This window comes from Pezoporus wallicus, unplaced genomic scaffold, assembly GCF_028554395.1.
Source record: "Pezoporus wallicus isolate ANWC-B61680 ecotype Strahan unplaced genomic scaffold, APGP_CSIRO_Pwel_v1 contig_3847, whole genome shotgun sequence".
Lineage (NCBI taxonomy): Eukaryota > Metazoa > Chordata > Aves > Psittaciformes > Psittacidae > Pezoporus > Pezoporus wallicus.
This window is the reverse complement of record NW_026639842.1, coordinates 1,946,648-1,972,104: the sequence shown is the minus strand read 5'-3', so window position 1 is coordinate 1,972,104 and position 25,457 is coordinate 1,946,648. Positions and strand designations below refer to the sequence as shown.

The window sequence follows — 25,457 nt, the reverse complement described above, 5'->3', positions numbered from 1 at the left end:
TACACTTTCATTCTTCTTCTTTATACCTTAGTCTGCCTGGTACACAAGCAACAGACAGTTTTCATTTTTAGACAGTAAGCATTCAATGCATTTTACTGACTACAGGTCTACTTACCCTCTGCACACCTGTGCTAAGGGAGTCTGTAGCAATCACATATAAAATCTGTCCACTTGGATGATAGTCACCTTACGCTCAATTTGCACAAGTGACTTTTAATAATTAATGAAGATCATGACTCATGTATTAGGACTTTTGCAGAGTTCAGCATGCTTATAGCTTTGACAGGAGCCAGACAACACAAATCTCTTTCATGAGGATTTGGCAGCACAACCTAAGATGAAAACACCCAAACTTTCCTACAGCCAAATCAAAGAGCTACAGAACTATGAGTGCTACAACCAGAGCCTTTCTGATTACCCTTTTAAGAACCTGTTTGCTGCTTCTTTGGCTCTGAGGAGAAACTACATTTGTTCTTGAGCTTCCCCTTTTGGCTGTGAGCTAGGGACATTTGTTTTGCAAAGGAGGCATAAGTGGAATTTATTCAGTTCTTTTGGCTGCACCTACAGATGTATATTTGCTCCAACTGCCTTTATGGCTCCTAGGGAATACAAAGCCTTCACAGCCAGGTCATGGTGCAACTCATAGGCCTGGATTTGAGATATTTTCTGGCTAGGGTGTAAAAAACTGCAGAAGAATAATTTTTTTTCAGCTGGGTGAGCAGGTCTGTAATATTCATGTAATCCATCCATCCAGGTGACAAAAGACAGGAAAAAAAAAAAGTGTGTGTGTGTACGTAGGATGATCAGGTAGCCAAGGGCTGGAGGATCAAGAAAGGCACAGATGTAAGATTAATTTGGTATATTTCTTATAAGGTACTATTCTTTTAAACAAAATTTTGCATGACAAACTTTTTCCATTTCTAATATTATTTATTCTATTGGTGGACCAAGCTTTAGTGCAAAAGTGAGAATCACAGTTCTCTGTTTCTATTCTCATATCTGTCACCAAGTTCTGTACCATTATAGGGAAAATCAAGCGAATTGTATTGAGTTTCAATTTACCCATCTGTAAAATGGCTATGGTTACCCGTCAATAATATGTGAAATGTTATATAAATTAAATGCACTGGCACATATGAAGTGACTTGCTTGAGACAAAGGAATATATCCTGCCTATCCTACAATGTAATGAACTTTATTACAAAAGGAATATGATGGCATTCTCAGTCACACAGAGAGATGAGTAGTAGAGAAATATGAAGTTAAAAAAAAAGATAGATAAACTTCAGAAGCTCACTTCTCTGTTAAAACCTTCTCTTGAGTAGGGATCCATGAGTACAGGAACATGTACCTGCAACACTGGATTTCATTCTGCATTAGATTGCAAAGGTGTAAATCCTCTGATTTAGAACCATAGAATCATAGAATAGTTAGGGTTGGAAAGGACCTTAAGATCATCTAGTTCCAACCCCCCTGCTGTGGGCAGGGACACCTTACGCTAAATCGTATCACCCAAGGCCTCGTCCAACCTGGTCTTGAACACTGCCAAGGATGGAGCATTCACAACCTCCCTGGGCAACCTGTTCCAGTGCCTCACCACCCTAACAGGAAAGAATTTCCTTCTTATATCCAATCTAAACTTCCCCTGTTTAAGTTTTAACCCGTTACCCCTTGTCCTATCACTACAGTCCCTAATGAAGAGTCCATCCCCAGCATCCTTACAGGCCCCCTTCAGATACTGGAAGGCTGCTATGAGGTCTCCACGCAGCCTTCTCTTCTCCAGGCTGAACAGCCCCAACTTCCTCAGCCTGTCTTCATACAGGAGGTGCTCCAGTCCCCTGATCATCCTCGTGGCCCTTCTCTGGACTTGTTCCAACAGTTCCATGTCCTTTTTATGTTGAGGACACCAGAACTGCACACAATACTCCAAGTGAGGTCTCACAAGAGCAGAGTAGAGGGGCAGGATCACCTCCTTCCACCTGCTGGTCACGCTCCTTTTGATGCAGCCCAGGATACGGTTGGCTTTCTGGGCTGCAAGTGCACACTGCCGGCCCATGTTCATTTTCTCATCAACCAACACCCCCAAGCTCTTCTCCGCAGGGCTGCTCTGAATCTCTTCTCTGCCCAACCTGTAGCTGTGCCTGGGATTGTTTAATGAGATGAAATGTTGTAATGTAAAGCCAAACTTTGTACATTTTTAAGAGCCTCCCTAGATTTTTAAGGTCTTTCTGTTTTGTCACCTAGAATTCATAAAATGTTGAAGGCCAAAATCCTTCTTGTTATTTTAATGTATTTTTATATTTTTCTAGCAGGAACCTTACAATGGAGAAGGCAAAATGATCTTGGTTATATGCACATTTATTAAAGAAAAGCACACAAAATATACTGTACCTCAGGGGAAAAAGCCACAAGACTAATGTAAGGCTAAGGTTGAGAAATCAATCATGTTTAAGTAAAGGAATGCATAGCTGAAAATTCCACCTTATTTTTGCTTCCTTATCCTCGTTCCCTTAAAAATTGATGTATCTTTATTTTATAAATTACTTGTCAAATAAGACAATATGTACCAGAAAACACAATGTAATTTCTTATAAAAGCCTGCATACAATGAGTTACAGCAGTACATTTCAGACAATTTGTTTTCCAGACTCATTAAATCTGTGGAAGAAGTCAAGTTTGAATAAAAGTGGTTCCATTATTTCTGAGTTATGCTTTTATAACATTTTAAACAAAATTATGCCAAATAGCCTTAGTCTATTGGTTTGCTATTTAAAATCATAGAACAGATGACAAATACTGCTCGAGTTTTCTGAAAGGTATATCTTTTTATTGAGGGCAACCATACAGCACAGTTCAAATTTAAATAAAAATGTTGCTTAATTTCTGGATAATAAATGGGATGGAAATAAAAATTCAATCTATTGTTAGTTTATACTACAGCATCTTAAGGAGAGAAGGATGGACTATATTTTTTTTTTAAGCACAGTATTAGAACATTCCTCTTGGTAAATCTAAATGGCACAGACAACAGAATCCAGGATCTACCAATCTAGAGAAAACATTGAAAGAATATCAATCTACAGGTGTTTAACATACAGCACAAGAAAAGATTAATTACACCGAATCAAGGAGAAAGGAATCACAGACAATCTGCACAGTGGAGGGAAGTTTGCAAATACAAACCTAACAAGATATTGTACTACCTGTCCAACTACTGCTCAGCGCTTAAATAATCCTCTCTCACATTATTCTACCTCTCAAGCTACCAATAATTTCCTGAGTTGTTCACATTTAGAGCATACATATACCACATGTCATAATCCATCAGCATGACGAAGTGAAAATACCAAATACTGTTCCAGTGTTTAGGTTCTGGATGACTGAATCTGATTAACTGGCTGATTGAGTTTTTCAGGTGTTAGAAAAATAACACGACAAACAATGAACAAAACCTATATAGAATTATTAGGATACTACAGCCAGTGCACATGTTCATAATAGGTGAGGCAAGGAGCTGCACTCATAAGTCTGCCTGCCCAACACTTCCAATTTGAATGCATTTAAAGCTTCTCCAAACTTGGTTTCATTTTCAGACATCTTCCTCAATTCAAGTTCTTTTCACTGGGATGGTTGCTGGCTTTTCAAATTGTATTTCTTCCAGCCCAACTGCCTCAGCCCTTCCTAAGAACAAGGACAGTCATAGGTATTACTTGGTTCTTTGAAAAGGAGGTGGAAGGTATCTGTAATCCTTCACTTACTTCAAAAGACACATTTGAAGCAGGGTAAAAATGCTTCCTTATGATAGCTTTCCTTATGATAAGTAGCTTTCCTTATGATAAGTATTCAAAATTTGTGCTTGTTTTAGATTGCTGTTTACATTAAAATATGTAAAAAAAACATAGTTGGTGTTAAGGACATACAAGAGCATAATAGAAAAAAAAACTATCTTGTCTATCTTGATGTCTAGAGATGAAGTCTTTCAAAGTGTTTTTTTCAAGAGGGTCCCTGACATCCAAGGATGTATAGAGGTCAAGTATTAGAGAAGACCAGTATTTTCAGGGCGTCAGATACATTTTTATCAGACTTCAGAAACTATGTTGGAAACAAGGTATGGAACTATAAAGATGTAAAGGTCCTACTGTTACTTTGAATTCTGCTAGTAGCATCCAGTTCTGCCTCAGATTCATAGAAACATAGAATCATAGGATCATAGAATAGTTAGGGTTGGAAAGGACCTTAAGATCATCAAGTTCCAATCCCCCCTGCCATGGGCAGGGACACCTCACAACCATGTCACCCAAGGCTCTGTCCAACTTGGTGTTGGACACCACCAGGGATGGAGCATTCACAACTTCCTTGGGCAAACCATTCCTGCATCTCACCACCCTTACAGTAAAGAACTTCCTCTTTATATCCAATCTAAACTTCCCCTGTTCAAGTTTCAACCCATTACCCCTTGTCCTATCCCTATAGCCCCTAATGAAGAGTCCCTTCCCAGCATCCCTATAGGCCCCCTTCAGATACTGGAAGGCTGCTATGAGGTCTCCACGCAGCCTTCTCTTCTCCAGGCTGAACAGCCCCAACTTCCTCAGCCTGTCTTCATACAGGAGGTGCTCCAGTCCCCTGATCATCCTCGTGGCCCTCCTCTGGACCTGTTCCAACAGTTCCATGTCCTTTTTATGTTGAGGACACCAGAACTGCACACAATACTCAAGTGAGGTCTCACAAGAGCAGAGTAGAAAGGATGAATCACCTCCTTCGACCTGCTGGTCACGTTCCTTTTTATGCAGTCCAGGATACAGTTGGCTTTCTGGGCTGTGAGCGCACACTGAAGCAGGCTCATGTTCATTTTCTCATTAACCACCACCCCCAAGTCCTTCTCTGCAGGGCTGCTCTGAATCTCTTCTCTGCCCAACCTGTAGCTGTGCCTGGGATCGTTCCACCCAGGTGTAGAACCCTCAACTTGTCATGGTTAAACTTCATGAGGTTGGCATCAGCCCACCTCACAAGCATGTTGAGGTCCCTCTGGATGGCATTCCTTCCCTCCAGTGTATCAGCCAAACCACACAGCTTGGTGTCATCGGCAAACTTGCTGAGGGCACACTCAATCCCACTGTCCATGTCATCAACAAAGATGTTGAACAAGACCGGTGTTGTGGTTTAAAACTAGTCAGGCAGCTTGTTCACTCATTCCCCTCGCCCCTTCTTGCCCTCCCCCTACTCCTGGAGGGACAGAAAGGAGAATCGAAATGAATGCAACTCCCACGGGTTGAGATAAGAACAGTTTAGTAACTAAGGTATAACACAAATCACTACTGCTACCCCCAATAATAACAATGATAAAGGAAATAACAAGGAAAGAGAATACAACATCTCACCACCTGCCGACTGATAACTCGCCCCCCCAAGCCTGACCAAGTACCGACCGATACCTCATCCAACCCTGCAGTCTACCAGCCCTTCTGGCTAACTCCCAGTTACATCCTGGGCATGACGTGCTGTGGTATGGAATACCTCTTTGGTCAGTTTGGGTCAGGTGTCCTGTCTCTTCTTCCTCCGGGCTTGCCCTCCTCCCTGGCAGAGCATGAGACTCAGAAAGTCCTTTGCCAGACTAAAACATTTGAGTGGTAACTAAAAACATTGGTGCTATCAGCACCATTCCCAGGCCGAAAGTCAAAAACACAGCACTGCACCAGCTACTACAAAGGAGAAAAATGACTGCTACTGCTGAACCCAGGACAGCAAGTTCCAACACTGGTCCCTGAGGGACACCACTCGTTACTGGTCTCCAACTGGACATTTGTCATGGTTTAAACCCAGTCAGGCAACTTGTTCACTCACTCCCAGTGAGTGGTGCTGGGCTGAGAGCAATCGAGGCCCCCCCCCCCCCCCCCCCCCCCCCCCCGGGGCTCTCCCCTTCCCCGCTCCCGGAGGAACGGGGAGGAGGATCAAAAGAGTGCAACTCCTACGGGTTGAGACAAGAACAGTCCAGCAACCAATGTACAACACAAATCACCACCGCTACCACCAACTACAACAATGATAAGAGAAAATAACAAGGGAAGAGAATACAATACCACTGGCCAAGAAACGAGTCCCACCCCGAAGCCCGTGTCCTTCCGGGTAACTCCCAGTTACCCCCCCACCCTGAGCATGACGTGAATGGTATGGAATAAGGGGTGGATAATGTCCTGGGTTCAGCAGTAGCAGTCATGTTTCTCCTCTGTGGTAGCTGGTGCAGTGCTGTGTTTTGACTTCCAGCCTGGGAACAATGTTGGTGAAACCGATGTTTTTGGTTGTTGCTAAGTGATTTTTACCCTGACCAAGGACTTTGTGAGGCTCATGCTCTGCCAGGGAGGAGGGGAAGCTGTGAGGAAGCAGAGATGGGGCGCCTGACCCAGGCTAGCCAAGGAGGTATTCCATACCGCAGCACATCATGCCCAGGTGGGGGGTAACTGGGAGTTACCCGGAAGGACACAGGCTTCCGGGTGGGACTCGTTTCTTGGCCGGTGGTATCGTATTCTCTTCCCTTGTTTTTTTCTCTTATTGTTGTAGTTGATAGTAGCGGTGGTGATTTGTGTACATTGGTTGCTGGACTGTTCTTGTCTCAACCCGTAGGAGTTGCACTCTTTTGATCCTCCTCCCCGTTCCTCCGGGAGCGGGGAAGGGGAGAGCCCTGGTGGGGGGGGGGGGGGGGGCCTCCACTGTTGTCAGCCCGGCACCACTCACTGGGAGTGAGTGAGCAAGTTGCCTGACTGAGTTTAAACGACATTGAGCTGTTGACCACAACTTTTTGCATGCTGCCATCCAGGCATTTCTTTATCCACGAAGTGGTCTATCTAGCAAATTGTTTTCTTTCCAATTTAAAGATAAGGATGTCATGCGGAACAGTGTCAAATGCTTTGCACAAATCTAGACAGATAACATCAACTGCTCTACCCCTGTCCATCAGTTCCGCAGCCCCATCATAGAAGGCCACCAAATTGGTCAGTCAGGATTTCCCCTTCGTGAAGCCATGCTGGCTGCCACCACCCACCTTGTTGTTTTTCATGTGCCTTAACATGCTTTCCAGGACAACCTGCTCCAAAATTTTGTCAGGCACAGAGGTGAGACTGACTGGTCTGTAGTTCCCTGGGTCATCCATTTTCACTTTCTTGACAATGGCAGTGTTCAGATTCAGACTCAGTTCGCTTAAAGCCAAGTAATTTCAGGCAATGTTTTTTTACAGACCAAATAACTGTCTAAACTGAGAGCTGACTTGGACTGCTGAACACTCAGAATGGTAACTGAAGACAATGGGATCTTTATCTCAGTATGTGAAGATCTTTACAGAAGACACTGAATAAGTTATAATCTCAGACATCAGGCTGGACACCTCATATTAGCAAATGCTTTAAATTAATCTCTTCATGCATAACTCCAGCTCTGTATGGTCCTCATAATACCCAATATCTCATGTGAGTTAAGTACTATCAATTCATGTTTGTCAAGCATTTTGTTAGTGTAGTGAAGAACACCGTAGGAAACAAACAAAAAAAAACAACAAACCAAAACAAGATTTTTGTTATGCTTCAACAACAGCAGTAGTTAAACATCAATTTATGCAATTAATATATAGGGCCCTGCTACACATTTTCCATTGAAAAATTAGATATGTAAATAGGTGCACTTGTTGGTCAAGTCATCACATCTCCTGAAGGGATAGTTGAGTTCTGAGTTCAGGTATTTTAGAAGGCAAAAATGACGAAGATGCCCATTAAGATGAATTGTTGGAAGAAGCCAAAGCAGTAGAACAAAATGTGGGGAAAAGAGAGACCTAGAGTGAGAGTTCTTCAGTGGCAGTAGGGAAAGTCATACAAGGTTAAAGGGAGAAATAAGAAGGAAAAGAATAAAATCAGTGTTACTGCACTGTCAGAGAATGTGATATTCAGCTAAAAATCTCACTCTTAACTGGAGGCTGAGAATGATAGGCTATGCAGTTTGAAATACTATGAAATCAGAATAATCTGTTTTCTTTCCAGACAAAGCTATTCAGCTAAGATTAGTACTGAAAAGTCCCCTTAGCAATGTTCTCAATACATTCCTCAAGTATGAGAACATTATAAAGATTCAGAAATCATTTATATTCTCATCAAAACCCAAGTAAGTCATCTGTGTTCTAATCAATGGTTTTGACTATGGATTCTGAGTGTCTTTTCCACTACCCTTACAGCTGAGCTTACAGATCGTAGTATTTTTATTATATATGTATGTTTCTTGATAAACTCTTATGTTTGTAAGTTTACTATTTTATGCACGAAGAACAGCAATTACATGAACAAGGACAACGCTGCAGATTGTGAAGTGGTAAAATTATTTTTTTTTTAATAAATACAAACCCTCCTAACATCACTACCCATCTGACTTCAATCCATGATACCAGTCCAACAATCAATCACATGGGGCATTGGACACCCATAATTAGATTATAAAATCATAACTATAGTCATTTTACGTCTGCTTGCATAATTACATCAGCATGCTAATATCCTTTTAATGGTCTCTAATGATGTAATAAGAAATAATGGAATTTATTTGACAGCTACATAACCATTAACAAAACATATTAAGCATAACTATTACTTCTACAAAGATCCAGGCTGTATCCAATAGTGACAGCTAACATGTTGGATATTTTCTTCGGTGTTGAAATATTTCTAATTATGAATTCCCTAGATCTATTTCCACTCATCTGCTTCACAGGGTGAGCAAAGTTTATGTCAGTGCAAACTTGACAACAAACTAACTGCAGAAGTTGACTGAATGCACTGGGAGCCAAGCTTGAGGCTATACTGTGAATTGCAACCTATCCCTTAAAGTTGGCAGAATTGTGAAAGTGAGAAGATGATTGCTACCATGCTCAAACTAATAAAGAAGTAATATGGGAATCAGTAGGAATCCATGGCAAAAGTAATTGTTCACTTACCAAACTCCAAAGCAAGGAAAAAAAGAAAAATATAAGGAAGAAAGAAAGATCTTTCCAGACAAAACTAACCAAAGGTAATAATGCATTTGTCCCTTTAAACTCTTTTTTTTTTTTTCTCAAAGAAAAAACAAGAACTCTTAATTGCGAATTTAAAGAACTTCAGAACTCATGAACAGCCCTTCCTCCTCAGTTCTTTTCATACTGTTCTTATTCATGACATGGCCTTGTCTATACTTTCAAATTAACCCTGTGATTCTCATTAACATAGAAACATAGAATCATAGAATAGTTAGGGTTGGATAGGACCTTAAGATCATACATTTCCAATCCCCCCTGCCATGGGCAGGTACACCTCACACTAAACCATGTCACCCAAGGCTCTGTCCAACTTGGTGTTGGACACCACCAGGGATGGAGCATTCACAACTTCCTTGGCAACCCATAGCCGTTCCTCACCATCCTTACAGTAAAAAACTTCCTCCATATATCCAATCTAAACTTCCCCTGTTCAAGTTTTAACCCATTACCCCTTGTCCTATCACTACACTAATGAAGAGTCCCTCCCCAGCATCCCTATAGGCCCCCTTCAGATACTGGAAGGCTGCTATGAGGTCTCCATGCAGCCTTCTCTTCTCCAGGCTGAACAGCCCCAACTTCCTCAGCCTGTCTTCATACAGGAGGTGCTCCAGTCCCCTGATCATCCTCGTGGCCCTCCTCTGGACTTGTTCCAACAGTTCCATGTTCTTTTTATGTTGAGGACACCAGAACTGCACACAATACTCCAGGTGAGGTCTCACGAGAGCAGAGCAGAGGAGCAGAATCACCTCCTTCGACCTGTTGGTCACATTCCTTTTGCTGCAGCCCAGGATACAGTTGGCTTTCTGGACTGTGAGCGCACACTGAAGCCGGCTCCTGTTAAATTTCTCATTGACCACCACCCCCAAGTCCTTCTTCACAGGGCTGCTCTGAATCTCTTCTCTGCCCAACCTGTAGCTTTGCCTGGGTTTGCTCCGACCCAGGTGTAGGACCTTGCACTTGTCATGGTTAAACTTCATGAGGTTGGCATCAGCCCACTTTACAAGCATGTCAAGGTCCCTCTGGATGGCATTCCCTCCCTCAACTGAAGCGTATCAACGGAACCACAGAGCTTGGTGTCATCGGCAAACTTGCTGAGGGTGCACTCAATCCCACTGTCCATGTCAGCGACAAAGATGTCTGTACTCTGAAATCTTTGCAGTAGTCTAGAAAAAATCAGACCTATGCTATTACTTCCTTATAATTCAGAATTCTTGGAGGGAAATTTAAGAATTGAGAATTTTACACCAGGCTAATAATTAGTTCATAGTTCAAACTAGACTAGTATGTTAGATTTCCACCCCTTCTATAAATCCTTGGTCTCAGACTTACTAATAGCTTTTTCTATATAATGTCCCATCAAAACCAAAAAACAACAACAACAACAAAAGCAAAACAAAACAAAACCCCAAAAAAGTCTCCTTAAGAAAAAGATACTTTTACTTGCCAGTAAAATAAAATAGTCTAAGTCACCTATGATTCCTTAAATTGTATTTCCTGAGAGGCCTCATTCTCACACTTTGAAATGTCAATGGTGCATTAGGAATAGCCATGACATCAAGTTTTTCCTGAAACCTGTCTCCAAGAGGCTACTCAGAAGCTAAACAGGGTCTTCAGATTCATAAAGTTTCCACTGGTAATTGTGTTGTGATGACAAAAGAATACATCCAAAAAGTGTTAATTCTTTACTTGGCGAGGCTTTTTTCTAAAGCTTCTACTGCTGCTACATCTACTGGCCAGCTCCACATTTCTCTAGCATTTCATAGATTTAACTTGAGTCACAGCATCTCATTTTCTTGAATACAGAAAGTTTATGGATGAATTCTTTAGTCACTTGAGATTTGGGATAACCTTCCCAAATAACAGATTTATAGAACTTTTAAAAATACAAAATACTTTTTAAAAATATTGTGGTGATAGACAGAATGCTCAGTCCTCTTTAGAGTTACTATAATTCATAACACACTTTTAAAGTAATGACCATGCAAGTACTTTCAGTACAGTCATATAACTGCATATTTATAGATGCAAAATAAGCAGCTTTTCCAATGACATACGTTTAAAAAAAGAGAAAAGTTTGTTCCTAGCTAGCTGTATCACTGGAGGGATATTTTTCATTAGGGAAGGAATCTACAGCCTGCCAATTGCAATGTTGTGATTTATCAAATGATAAAAAATAACCAAAAGGCTTTATGCTAACAATTAGAAAGGTAGGTTAAAGTGCTCTTGTACTGTAAATGAATGAACTTAATGAAGCAGAACCAGTTGATTCCAGCAGAAAAATTGTTCCATGGGATTACCCCTTTAAATGTGCAGCACACTTTATCTGCTAATATTCCATCAAGAACGCAAATTCTCTTTACAAGCAAGACATACAATATTATTGGGTTTTGCTATTTCAAAACTCAGTTTTCATAAAAAATACATTTCATAAAATACAAGCAAAAAACCATTCAACAATACAAAAAACTGTTTTAGAAATAAAACCCCAAGAATATTTTCCTTCTATACTACTAAGGCTAATATGTCTGGTATTTGACAGGTTTCTAAGAATACTTTCTCACCAGTAGCCCATTTCTCCCTTCATTTACAGTAGTAGGAGGAGTAATCTTTTTTTTTCAAGATAGTAATAAACACTTTCACCAAAGATGAAGCATCTTCAGGCTGTGACTTAAAACATGGTGTTAAAAAGGAACCGAAGGTTAAACAAAAGCTGATGGCAGCACAAGCAAGGCTGAGAAAGATGCTGCTCTTCAGCAACCTGACTCATGGGCCAAAACAAGCAGCCCCAAACCTTCTGAAACATAGGCAGGAACTGGATGCTACCCAGACATCAGTTATTTTCTGTGCGCCAAGATGAGACTTCTTTCAAGTAAGCTGTCAAACCCTCCCACAGCTGACCCTTCTCTTCCACTGCTTTTCTAACTAATTTTATCTTCTGTTTTAAAAGGGAAGAATTAAGTTTCATGAAGTAAATGTTCCTACCCAAAATTATTTCAGAAAATCCCTAACCTAAATTTTTTTACTGTGCATGGCATGGCAAATCATAATCTCCTAGCTCAGGAAATCAACATGCAATCACCAGTATGGATCAAGGAAAACAGTAGTTCAACATAGCTGAACACCCTGTGATTTGTTAAATGAGTAGCTGATCAAGTGGCACAACCTAGTGTGCTATATGCCAGACTCAGAGCCAGGAAACCAAGTTCTTATCCATCCCTGATGTAATTATTCCCATCAGCAACGCTGGCTACAATGACCCTTCACAGGACTTTCCTTACCTAGAAACTGTTAAATAAAGTTGGTAATATTTTTACAGCACTTGGATTGGATTATTTTTCCCTACGGAAGCTTAGGAAGTGTAGGGGATGTTATAAAGACCATCATGATATTCTTTATTGTCTATTGCACACTCTTATTAACTCTGACATTAAAGAATAGATATTTGCTTATGAGACAAACTATTCAAAACCAGTGAAAAATTCAATAAAATAAAAAGGGGTAAATTCCATGTACATACTTGACATCATCGAAGGCGCTCATCTGCAGCTTCAGGATATCTGCCACTTCCTTTATTAACTCCAAGCCCTTTTCCACACTTAGGAGGCTGTTGAAAGGGAGCAAGAAAATAGAGCATTACAAAAATGGAACTCATCAATACTTGAGAGGCTAAAAGTCCCAAAAGAGTTATCACCTTGGCCTGTTAGAGTCTGAAAGCCACCACTAACTGTATTCCTGTCACATAGTGATCATGATAACAAGGGAATTGGGATCAGGTGCTTCTTCAGGCATGATGAATCACCTGAATTTTCCAGCAATAAGACAAACAATAAGGTGTAAATGGAATTGTTAGGAAGTGTAATGGGCCCATGATGCAGCAACCAGTTCATCTCAGTCCTCAATAAAAAATGTAATAAAGTAAAAGGACAGAAAGAGAGAAAAGGATTGACGAGACAAGGAGGGAAACAAACAATGAAAGTCAAATTGCAGGCTCAGTATCAAATGGACAAGGGAAAAGCATATTTTTAAATTCATTAGTTTTTAAAATGAATCTTCACCCAGTGAAGGGATACAAAATTATTATGGATTTGAAAGTAAACAATAGAGTAAGGCACACAGTCCAGAGGACACTGATTAGATAGATAGGATTTAGTTTGGTGGGTGGATGCACTGCTGCAGAACTCCCTTTAAATCTTTTTAACCTTTGTCAATGCCACATTTACATTTTTTAATTTAGAAAACAGGTTGCAATCAAGCCTAACATAAGAGGACTGCTATCATCTTAAAAAGCACTTATCTAGATGTAAAATTTATATTTGCAAAAATTTCAGGTTATTAGAATTGCTACAACTCTAAAGATGCATTAAGAACATTCTGTTCCTAATATACAGATCATAGCTTGCTTAGTCGTTTTTTGGTAACTGTGGAATCAAACCCAAAAGTATTAAAAAAGTAAAGAGGTAAGGAAATGATAGACCAATGTCCAGTGAGAACAACAATTGTGATTATAGAATTATTCTCAACATTATAAAGCCCCAAAGACCATGAAATTAAACTTTATGATCTTGATACTTATCTAACTTATGCCATGACAATTCAGAAACATCTTTGATGAGACTAACCTAGGGGAGAAAAGGTTCTGCATTTTTTCCTTCAAGGATTTATAACAAGTAGGAAAAGGAGGTGTCAAAAAAGTATGTACTATTAGACATGATCTTTTCAGCTGGACTAATGGGAAAAAAATGATATTTTTTTTTCAAAACTGTGTACCTAGGCTGTTATTTCTGCTTCATAGTGAAAGCTTTTTAATCAAATCTTATATCACAGTAATCATTGCCACAATTTTATTTATTGTCTGCAATGAGCACAGTTTATTTATTTATTTATTGTATTGGGTTCTGCATACACTGCCCTAAAGGCACCTCTATTTAAATAATGGCATGTCTCATGTGGATCTCAGTTAGAATGGAATTGCTCAGCCTCCCTTCATGGTACTAACCCAAAATGTTCAAGAGACCCCCTGTCACACAAGCAGAGGTAGCCCCTCAAGGCACCAGATAAATTTGGAGTTTTTCCAGATGTCTAAGACAGAAATGTTCTTGTGTGAAAGTAACAAAAGAATCTGATTGTTTCTGAAATGAAAAAAAATGTACTACAGATTATTCATAAAACCCCTATATTTCAAGGACTGTTAGTGAGTAGAAATGTGATTATTCCCATCGCTATGAAAGCAGATTGTCACAGTGACTCAGGGGCTTATGTGTTAATTAAATCTTTTCTCCCAAAGATGTTGGCTTAAATTTTATGGAAATGATTGGTGTCAGCAAGTGGGCTTTTACTGAAATAGCAAGTCTACACAGCAGTGCAAGCAAAGTCTGCTGCATACATTGGTGTCATTTTTTTACCAAGGGAGTCTCATTTGTAAAAGCTCAACCTCCTCCTTACCCCTCCTTCCCTGAAAAACCATTCCTCAGCTTCAATAACAAGGTATGCTGCTACAAGCCAATGCAGCGACAGCCATAGGGGATGTAATCACAGCATTCAAATTCTACAATAGAGAAAGAATGCTGGAGAGAAAATAGAAGAGAAAATGGTTTTGGAAGGCCATTCTTTTGCAAGTCTGAGTATCCAGGAGTTGTCCTAGTAACTCTCATGCAATACCAAACTAAGACACACAGGTTCACAAATTCACATGCAGATTCTTAGGATAAGAAATTGTCATTCATAACAGCTCAGGAAAGCTGCAGAACCAGTACTCTTTGGTACCAATACTACTATTGATCTCACTACCACATTCGAGGATTCACAGTAAAAATTATTAATTTATAACACAATATTTTCCAATACATTTTTTCCAATTTCTTAACACTGATACATACTAGTACTGTTTATTACAGTTCTGTCACAGTTGTGTTGTAGGAGAGTTGAATATTCAAAACCTTCCTCTAAAAATGCCAAAACATCATTCTATGCACTATTTCTGCTTTGCTTTAATTTAGTGTTGCATTTTGCTCAGCTTTGCACAGCTTGCACAGTGATTAGCTTTGTTTACATAGAGAGAATACACTGTTCGCAAGGCAGTGTTAAGCACACTAGCCTGCTTTGCAACAGCATCATACATCGACATCACCCATCTGATTTCAGGTTTCTACAAGGACTGTCACCAGAAGACAACTTGCAAACATCATCTGTCCTCCTGCCCTTGGTCCTCCCACACATCCCTGGCGCAAGTACACAGTACTCATGGAAGAGCCGTTATTTGTGATCTTTCACATACTATGCTTGGTTTTCAGCTTGAATTAATTTAAAAGGAAGTGTTACATACACCAAGAAAGAAAGACAAAAAACAGTGGTTCAGATGAGGAGGAAATAGTGAGATAATCCAGACAGAAACTGCAATAGTCGAAAGAAGACTCTTTAGAAAACCCTGATGCTGAAACTATTTTATCAAGACCGAAGACATGGAGGAAAGCTAAGGGTGGAGGTAGGGTTCACACTACTTTTTCTGAGCTGTCAAGATGGTCGTTTCAATTCCCTATAAAGGGGAACAACAGAGGGAAACCTCTTTTTGGTGATGGTCCTTGCTGGCACTTGGAGCTGTATGGCACAAAGTGATTCTCTGGGCTACGGCCACTCAATTTCAAGACATGCCACAACACGAGGTCCAACTCTTGCATTTTCTCTCAGAAGCCTATGTTAACACATATCAGTACACCAGTAATGGTGAACTCTTAGAAATCACAATTTATATAGGCCTCAGAAATACAAAGCATGTGCCAGAAAAAACAAAAGCAGCAGCAAAGACTTACTCATGGAAGCTGTCTATGCTTTTCACGTTTTCTTATGGTTGGCTCTCACTTTTTACATCAAAGAAAATTAAGGTCTCCTGCAATATCTCTAACAGCTCTTCTTGGTTTTACCACTATATTTTTTGATTGCCTTGAAGGTTTCTGATCACCTTTAATTTAGATTTTTGCCTTAGGAAGAATTGACTGTTGGATGGCATAGCATCTTTTGCAGGTGACAGAACTGTTGCCGAGATCTTGAGATCCTGGTTACTTTGGGTTTCCTACCTTTCTCTCATTTCACTTCCTGTAGATTTGTCTTCTGCATTTTCTTCCAAGTTAACTGTGATATATGACAATAGGAGCTAAACCAAAATGTGATATATCTCATAGTTTAAAATAATTCTTTTGAGGTCCTTTTTAGGTTTCCATCTCCAGTTCTCTAAAGTTTGGAAGATGAAAAGACAGTCAGAAAGTACAGAAAATTAATTTATAACGAACTTCCTTCCATTGCTTTAACTTCTAATGCCATTTCAATCTGTGAATGATAACCTAAATCTTATTTTTCAGTTGACAGATTAAGACCCTATTGAACCAGTAGCAGAACTCTGTCTCATTCAATCTCTATCTTATTATTTGTAGAGAATACTTTGTTTGACAGGTTAATGACAATGAAGACATAAATGGGGAATGAAACATAAATTTTTCCGTTAGTGTTTATGTAGATATATGTAGTTTTAAAGTCTGACAGAGTCATCTGCAAAATATTTCACTGCTGCTTTTATTTAATCTCACTTTTCAGGGCACAGATCTTGCACTGGAGAATATGGCTTGTATCTCTGCTAAGAATAGCCTGTGTTATATGGTATAATTATATCATCCCTTCAGATTAAATGACTCAGTGCAAGATTCTGATGTCATAATTTAACATCATGACATAACCATGAAATGTTCCCTATACATTTTAACCAAGTGAAAAATAAATAATCCAATCCATATCTACTTGTCTGAGGTAACATAATCATGAATTAATCAGGTATCTATAATTTCATCAGGAATTTTGTCTAACAAAAAAAAAACAAACAGATCTAGGCTACAAAGATATTTTATTTAGAGATTAATCTGAAAGTACAGGAATAAGTATCTCTAATGTTAGCTACCGAGCACTTCTGAGAAATAGTGTAATCCATTTAAATGCTCAGGAGTGGACTTGGGAGATCAACTTTAAGTGACTGTTTTTTAAAATGTTTCCAAAAAGTGTACTGGACATCAAACACAGGAAAATTAGATTGCTTGGTGAAAATAATATTCTGTATCTTCTGATGTCTAAATCTCTCCCAGTGAGGGAGCTGAAAACAGAAATATTAAGGAACAATCCACATACAAAGGTAATTTAAATAACAGAACATCAGATTATAATTTTCCTCTGTTATTTCCTATTAAAGATATCATTTTTCATTTGTTCAACTTCTAAGAAAAATGCAGTTATGAGGAGCCATCTCTAAAATCTGGTCCCACAATTTTGGCACAACTGAGAATAATCCTATTAAGTGATTTTCTTCTCAGTCACTGCTACAAAATGTATAGCATTTGCTAACCTTTCTTTGAATGCCTATACAGTCCCACTGTCTTCAGTGGTTTTATACATAAGTGAGAGAACATCTGTTGCTGAACAAATTACAAATGAGGAACAGAGTATGTCTTCACCTGGAAGAGATCTATCAAGTTACCCTGGTCACGACATCTTCCTGACCCTCAATTTCACTATCCATAAAATGAGGGCAATGATACCAACTTTCTTTGTCAGATGCCTAGTATTGTTATATAAAAGACTGGTATTATTTGACCTTCATCCCTTCTGGACCTAAGAATAAAAAGACCAGCACTACTGGCTTTCTCTAAACACAATATATATTTCTCCCTATCGAATATGGAGAAAGGGTAGTAGAGAAAACCATGCAACCCAAAAAATTAACTTTCAGTTATCATAAAAAATTCCCTCATTTCCCTACCAAAAATTTTATTCCAAACCTTTTCAGCACAGGCAGTCTGACTGTTTTTAGAGCACATCTTGCTGATTTTAGAGCATATTTAGAACATCCTGATTTAGGTAAAGTTAACTTCTCCCTCAATGGGGAGTTAGTAGCCTTCCAGATGCCTGGAAGGCATCTTTGCAGATGCCAGGAAAATGGAGTAGGAGATGAGTCTTACAGACCAGATGTGCCTTATGAATGGCCAGTTAGACCACTCCAAAAAAAAGAGTAGTTCTGAATTACTGGATGTTGATCTCAATAACAGTACAGCTTCATGCTGCAATTATAGGAGCAACACTAAAAATGGGTGCCATGTTTCCAGGAATTTCCCGAGATAAACTACAAATCTGATGAATGAGAACAACTACTTTGAATAATCAAATGTCTATTTTTGACCTGGACCTAATGATTTATACATTCAAAGCTCAAAGCTTCCCCTTCCAGTTAAAGAACAAGAAGGAAACATGTAAATGAATGAACAGGAGGAGCTCTGCAGAGAGTGACACTGGCAGCATGGCCAGCTCTGCATGTTGAGCTAAATGGAGCTCAAATTCTAATAAAAGCCAGTGGACAATGTCAAAGGCAACAAGAGGAAAAACAGAAGTAAACAATGATGAAAACTATATGTTCTGTATTCCCCTACATGCCTGTCAAAACAATCCCATAAATCGACCCATTCTGATAGTGAAAAATCTGATCCAATTATACAGATGGCTTGACTGCTAACGTTTGCCAAGCCTGCTTCCAGCCCAAGGAGAGCAACATGTAGCTCAATGTTATGCTGAGGTTGTCAGTCTCACAAGCAGTTGCTCTCATTTGCTTTTCCTCCTCCCTATTTCCAAGCGTCTTCAGAACCCCACTTACTGAACTCCGAAATGCTCCCTTCGTGCTATCATTCAAATTATGTATTGTCTTTACCAGACTGTACCTAGTGCCCTTCCAACACTCTGTTTAGCAATTGTAATGCAGTACTATAATGGACATCCCATCAGCCCTGTCAGATTAGTTCAATTGAATCATTTTCTGCAAAAAAATGAAGAATAATCTACAGTACAGAAATACGCCTGACATTGGGAATTGCACTTCTTAAACCTAAACGTCAGTCAATCCCCGGTGAAATCTTAAGTAAGGTAGGGTTCAATCCACCTCAAATTTGCTTAAATCAGGACAGAGACAACGAAGGCCAGTTTGCTGTTTCTAAGAGCACTAAGTATTGCACTAAAATTGCCAGGCATTTTTCTACAGCTTGAAAGTTGCCTGAGTACTTAACTACAGACCTCCCAGCAGTATCAAAAAGTGCATTTTTTGTGGAGGTAAATGCCACTCTTACATCCAGCTTCTCTTTTGCTATCCAAACTCAGGCACAATGGCATCTACGCTCCACCTATATTTTTCCTGAAAGCTCAAAAGTTTGGCTATACCTCTGTTCAGCTTGAATCGTACTGAATCCATGTCTCATCCAGAGGAAGGCAGGAGGCAGAACCTGAACCCAGGGCTTAGGAATTTTGGGAAGGAGATATTTTTTACTTACACTAATTTTTATTTTAAAACCACTTTCAATATTTACTAGGGTAAAATGCACACATGCTGGAGAAGTAAGTTTGAACCAGCAGTCTTCCTTCCTCCAGAGTGCTGCAAGAGTCATGTTCCTATGTTGCTTTTATGCCTGAAGACGAAACACTAGGCTTTTGAAAGGATAAGGGACAGTGCTACCACTCAGGGCTGGTACACAGAGCACTCTCCTAAGATGTGGAAGTTAAAACTGCTCAGACCAACTTCAGTTAGATCTTTTCCATCTCCTGCTTCATTTTCTAACCCCTGCAGTAATAAGCAGAAGGCAGGCAGAACATACTACGTATGGTGCCTTTCATCAGAGGAGCACTAGACACACTGGATCCCAGAATATCCTACTTGTATCTCAGTGAAACAGGGAGATACCTTGCAGCCAGGGCTGTCTTCTGGAGTCTCCAAAAGTCCCTTCTAATTGGTGGAAGAAACGAGGTGCCTAATAATCTCCATATTTGGGTATGTCTGCACTTGTCTCTTGGGGACCACAGTGATATCAAATGAAGTGGATGACATCCCCATCCCTAAGGACAATGAGCAGCATCCAGCAGCTCTAAGTTTGGCACCAGAATGAGGCCATCTGGTTTTCACCCTAAATTCTGAAATAACTGCATTTCAACTTTAACCTTAGAAATGCGCCTTAAAGGAAAAAGGTATTAACCAGGTGGATTACAAGACAGACACCCAACATTTTTGAAAACAGAAGCTGAATGGACTAAATCCATTGAAGAATTTCATTTTGGTAATCCCTTTAATTAAAAAATGATGGGCACACGCGGATTAGGCCCTGCAGGTGAGAGTGGAAGGTTAGAACTGTAAAATTCTTTCTCAGTTGGGTCTTTACCCCACAGATTCACATGTTATTAAAAATAATCTACCAGAAATTCTAGTCTGACAATCACCTTGATGGGTTCACTGAGGATCAGTGTTTTATAGTGATGCTATTTCACTCTAGAACCTAATCTGAGGTTTAAACTGACAAACAATTTTGCTGGACCTTCCTACCTCTGTATTTATTCTGAGTGTTTATGAGGTTTTTTAAATTGCTCGCATAGCACACACATACAGGAGCTTCTTTCACACTGAAGATTTTCTTTTCCTCTAGTGTTTTTAAATATTGAATTTTAAGAAAGATGCATTCTGTAGCTTCAGATAATTATTTAAGAAAGTTCCACCTGGACATTTTTGAATAATGTTTCTTTTCGTTGACATCAAATTGGCTTCCCCTCATTGGAAGGGCAACAGTCTATAGCGGTATCACTTTCTTAGCATGCAGCAGTCTCCTTAGTACTGCCGAACGGTGTCATTTCATCCTTACATGAATCTTATAAAACACATGAATCTCATGTTTCCAGATTGGGTTGATAATCTCAGCCATGCAATCCGTTTCTACGTGCACCCACTGCAGTGCAGCCTAGGCAAAGAACAGAGATCAGAAATTTCCCTTATAACCTGAAGCAAGAGTATTCCTTCTGAAAATAAAGAAATAAGACTATGGTATAATTCTATAACCAATTAGTTAATGCGATTATGTATATGCTCATTACTTGCAAAAATCTTTCACTTTTTAAAAAACTGCCTGCTCAACTTTTGACTTCAGTGATATGCATTAGACTGGTTTACTTTTTTGGGAACACGGCAGGGAAATGGTCCACTGACTTCAGGATTTGCATGCTTTCTTTTACATTTTTAAGCCTGAAAATATGAACTACTAATATGTGCCAAGGGTAGGATTCATGTATCTAAACACAGCAAATCTTTTCTTCAAAATTTTCCATAGCCTCATAGCCCAGACTATGAGGAATATCAAGAACACCTTTTTTTTTTTTTTATTTTAGAAAGAAATATTTTTGTTAATATCTATTATTCTGTCACACTTGTTCCAGCTGAATTTCATCTACCATTGTGCTCCTTAATCCCTCAATGTATTTAAATCCATCTGGAATTTTTCTAAATCCTCCATAGTTCTTCCTAACAGAGACAATTTGCCCATAGGGTACCACTAATCTCTCTACACACTGAGAAGCAGTGGTTCATGACGAATCTTTCTCCCCTATCTCATAACCAGTTCTTAATCCACAGTGACACCCTGGCCCTTGCTCTGTGACTCATTCTCCTTAAAGTCAGTATGAAGAGCATCCCATTTATCTCCTGTTGACTTAAAGGGTAGGTGCAACTTGCAGTTTTGTTGCAATAGCAGGTTTTCTCCCAGGAGAGTCTGATGTATCTCATCAGAAGATGATTTGCTCCTGAGGGTCGTTCAGGTGTGATGCAGCCATGAAGGAGAAGAGAGGGTCCCTGGCATGGCATCCTGGAGGCCAAAGCTCAGTGCCCTTCAGATATAAATAGCCAAGACTTAAAATGTGAATAGTAGCTTATCATTGATGTGATTTCAGAGTTGGTGATCACAGCATTTCTTCGACACAGAAAAGGTGAAAACAAGTCTAGGAAAGTTTTTATTTCAAGGACAGTTTATTTTTTTTTTTTTTTCTTTTTTGGCTTCTCTTTTATTATCTAGGATTTGGGGTTTTTTTTCTGTGTTTTTTTTTCTTTTTTTTTTCTGATAAGATTAGTAAATATTTTAACAAGCAACGTAATGGGAAACTCAGCTATTGAAGTATGAAATAGAAGGATGTGAACCTGTCTGTGTGCAAATTTCAGCAGTAAGTGAACAATGGGAAAGCTGCTCATGCCATCACAATAAACAGAACCTTTATTATCCTCAAGAGAGTTTCACTCCCTTCTTCCCCATGACCCCTGTGTCCCAGGAACTGGCTTCATTGCACTTTCCAGCACATCAAAGCCACTATTCTTTGACTTGGAAGATCACTCACCAAACCTCTCAAATCTGGCCGCTAGCTACCAACATCTGAGCCATGCACCCTGCAATCCAGAGGAAAGTTGTTGCATTGGGAAGGGAATATATGGTGTATGGTGTCATCTACACATGTCCTGTGGAAGGAGTGAGTGCTTCTGCCACCTCAGGTAGCACATGGCATGTCAGAGAAGACATGGCAACACAGTGACATGACTCTCCCATTCTCATCAGGTTGGGAACCACTGGTATAAAGCTACTGAATCCATCCTTCCTCACCTCCTACTTATCTTTTCCTGATGCAAAAGAAGTCTCACTCATCACAAGAAAGATGCATATTATATATACAATGGAGGAGAAACTGTGAATTACAGTGGTTTGCTCCAGGTCACAGAGGAGGCAAGTGACACAGCAAGGATTACTGGAAATGCTTTAACATCAAAGTAATTTATAGCGTTGCCATCAAATTCTTTCTGAACCTACCAAGCCTAAAAAGAACATTTAGACACCAAAATTGTATTTATTCCTCTTGTCTGGAAGTGCCCCTGAGAGTAACTCATCCGATAATCTATAATGAAAGTCCTGAGCACTGATGCTTCAAGTCCATGACATTACAACAGCCTGCCTTGTCTGTCTGAATTTGAATATTTTGTCCATGTTTCAGTACAGTTTCATACTTCTTGAAGCACATATACATAAGTAAAGGCTTAGAGGAGGCATGTATTTCAGCATTTTTTTTGGTTTAATTTGGTTTGAATATGGTTTGTGCCTTAAATTTAGGTAAGTAATGATTAATTTTGTAAATTCAGGATTAATAAAGCAACAAAATAACTTCTGAGCACAGAACTACTCACTGGATTGGTTGAGAGCTGCCTGACTTCACAGCTGTTACTGTTATTGTAATTATTTTAAGGACACTGAAATTTTATTGCATTGGGCTGCAGATTCATTTTTCTATGCTTGTTTCCTCAAAAGCTTTATTAGCCATAAAAACTTTTTAAGTTTACTTCTGTTTTGACAGCTCAGCAAATTCCCACTTTCCACAATTTTTTCCCTCTTTTCCCACCACCAGTAAGTGTGAATTTAAACCTCTTAATACAGACAGATACAAATCCCGACCAATTTGTAACACAAATGACACTTGCCTAAAAACCCATGGCAGTGGTCAGGCTATGAAGGTCAGAGGAGATAACAGCATCATGGAAGCATGTCAGTGACAGAGAAGTCGAGAATGATCAACTCTCTAGAGTTATAATGGGAGTGTGACACTGTGCCAGCCTGTACTTGCCTTACTTCAAAAATGCACTGCTGCCATCTGTGTTAATAGCAATAAATTCCTACAGATGCTTTGTTGCTAGCAGAAGCACAGAAATAATGACAATAATATCTGCCATAATTGTGATGTTCTCTTTCCTCAGGCTGGAACGGACCCCAACAAAGTACTCCCCAATGCATTTTAAGCTGAAAGTTAGAAAAAGCACTGGAGTCCATTTCTCATGAACCCCGAATTTCTGATGCAAAACAGCCTTAAAAATGCAAAATTGTTCTTTCTTGTCAAACTACTCCCACTTACTAGTAATTAACTAATGAGATTGAGGATAACTGATGATACAGATTTTAATGCACTTCCAACTTTTCATTTTTTCCCTTCCTTCATATCTTTCCTCTTCCCTGAAGGCAGTTTCCAATTGGAAACTGGATACCTGGACCAATTTATAGAATCCTAGAGTGGTTTGGGTTGGAAAAGACCTTAAAGTTTATCTAGTTCCAAACTCCTGCCATGGGCAGGGACACCTTGCACTAGACCAGGTTGTTCAAAGCCCCATCCAAGCTGAGTTTAAACATTCCAGGTACGGGGCAGCCACAGCTCCTCTGGGCAACCTGTTCCAATGTCTCACCACCCTCATAGTAAAGAATTTCTTCCCAATGTTCCAATTTATTCTCTGTGTTCTGAATTAGCCCTCACTGATTTTCTACTTACACAATTTCATTTCTGTGAAATAAATATATTTTAGAGTAAGATTAAAATTACTTTATTCCGATTTTTAGTGGTCAGCATTTACATTGTGTACATGTTATCTGTCTTAAGAATTTAGGAAAAAAATAATTCAGGCATAAAAATTAAATGATGGCATTTTTTACATTGTGTACATGTTATCTGTCTTAAGAATTTAGGAAAAAAATAATTCAGGCATAAAAATTAAATGATGGCATTTTTATATCTGAGCTTCCCAGGATTGGGTAGAATGGCACTTATGAAAAATACTGGTAGATAATAGGCTGCATTATGACTCATTTTCCTTCATTCCCAGGAATCCTGATCTTTGGCTTTCTCCCTCTCATTCATTTCAAAAGCTTAAAATTCATCGCTCTTTTATAATGAACTACATAATAATTACCAAAAAACCCACTGTGAAATACTAAAAATATTGACCATATGTTATTGTGAGATATTGCAGCATCTCAGGGTTTTAATGACTACCACTGTTTATAAAAACAAAGCACAGCTCCCAGCCCCATCCCTAGCTCAGGAATATGTAACACTCATCCTCAGTGATTAAAGGTCTATAGCCTGCAGCCAGTAAAGTGACCTGGACCTGCTCACAGAGATGTTATGGAGTATCTGCGCCATCTGCTCTCCCAAAAGAGCTGATGCGTGAGACCTGCACAAGGAACGATAACGTGGCACAGAAGGCATGGAAAGAGAGAAATTGGAGTGTCTGGGAATGTGTGTTCTGGGAAACTAGGCTGACAGACATATCTGTCCAGCTAAGCAGGGAGATACAAATGTGAGCTGGTCCTTGTGGCACTACTGGGGACTCCAGGCCCAGTCCTGCAATTACCTGTTGCCTTTCATGAGTTCAAGGGACCAGAGTGATTCCTTGCCACTACTGCTGCTAGTGTGACAGATCACCTGGTCAACACCAATTGAAAATTTTGCTCTGGATATTCCTCTAGAGGTTAAAATGCAAAGCTGGTCCCATTAGAAAGCGGAGGAAAACATCAGGGGAAGCAAAGCCCTAAGAGGAGGCAAATATAGACCCACAGAAGGACTCTTCTCTTGTGTAATGTGATCTACATCAGCAGGTGAGAATCATTTTCTGGGATATTTCAGCAGATTTTGCAAGCACAAAAGCTAAGGGCAACAGAAGTAGAACAGGCTATCATCTTATCTCTGCACATACAACAGATAAGAAATTCAATATATTCAAAGCTGA

The 25,457-nt window shown here is 39.5% G+C and overlaps 1 protein-coding gene across 3 annotated transcripts in view; it reads right to left on the bottom strand.

The window, feature by feature from the left end:
- Positions 1-25,457, bottom strand: part of PTPRN2 (protein tyrosine phosphatase receptor type N2) — a 655,166-nt gene that overhangs the window by 371,842 nt on the left and 257,867 nt on the right. For all 3 annotated transcript variants that reach the window (XM_057416429.1, XM_057416426.1, XM_057416428.1), the window contains one exon: positions 12,561-12,647. In XM_057416429.1, coding sequence (XP_057272412.1) covers positions 12,561-12,647 — 87 coding nt within the window. The remainder of the gene's footprint in view (positions 1-12,560; positions 12,648-25,457) is intronic.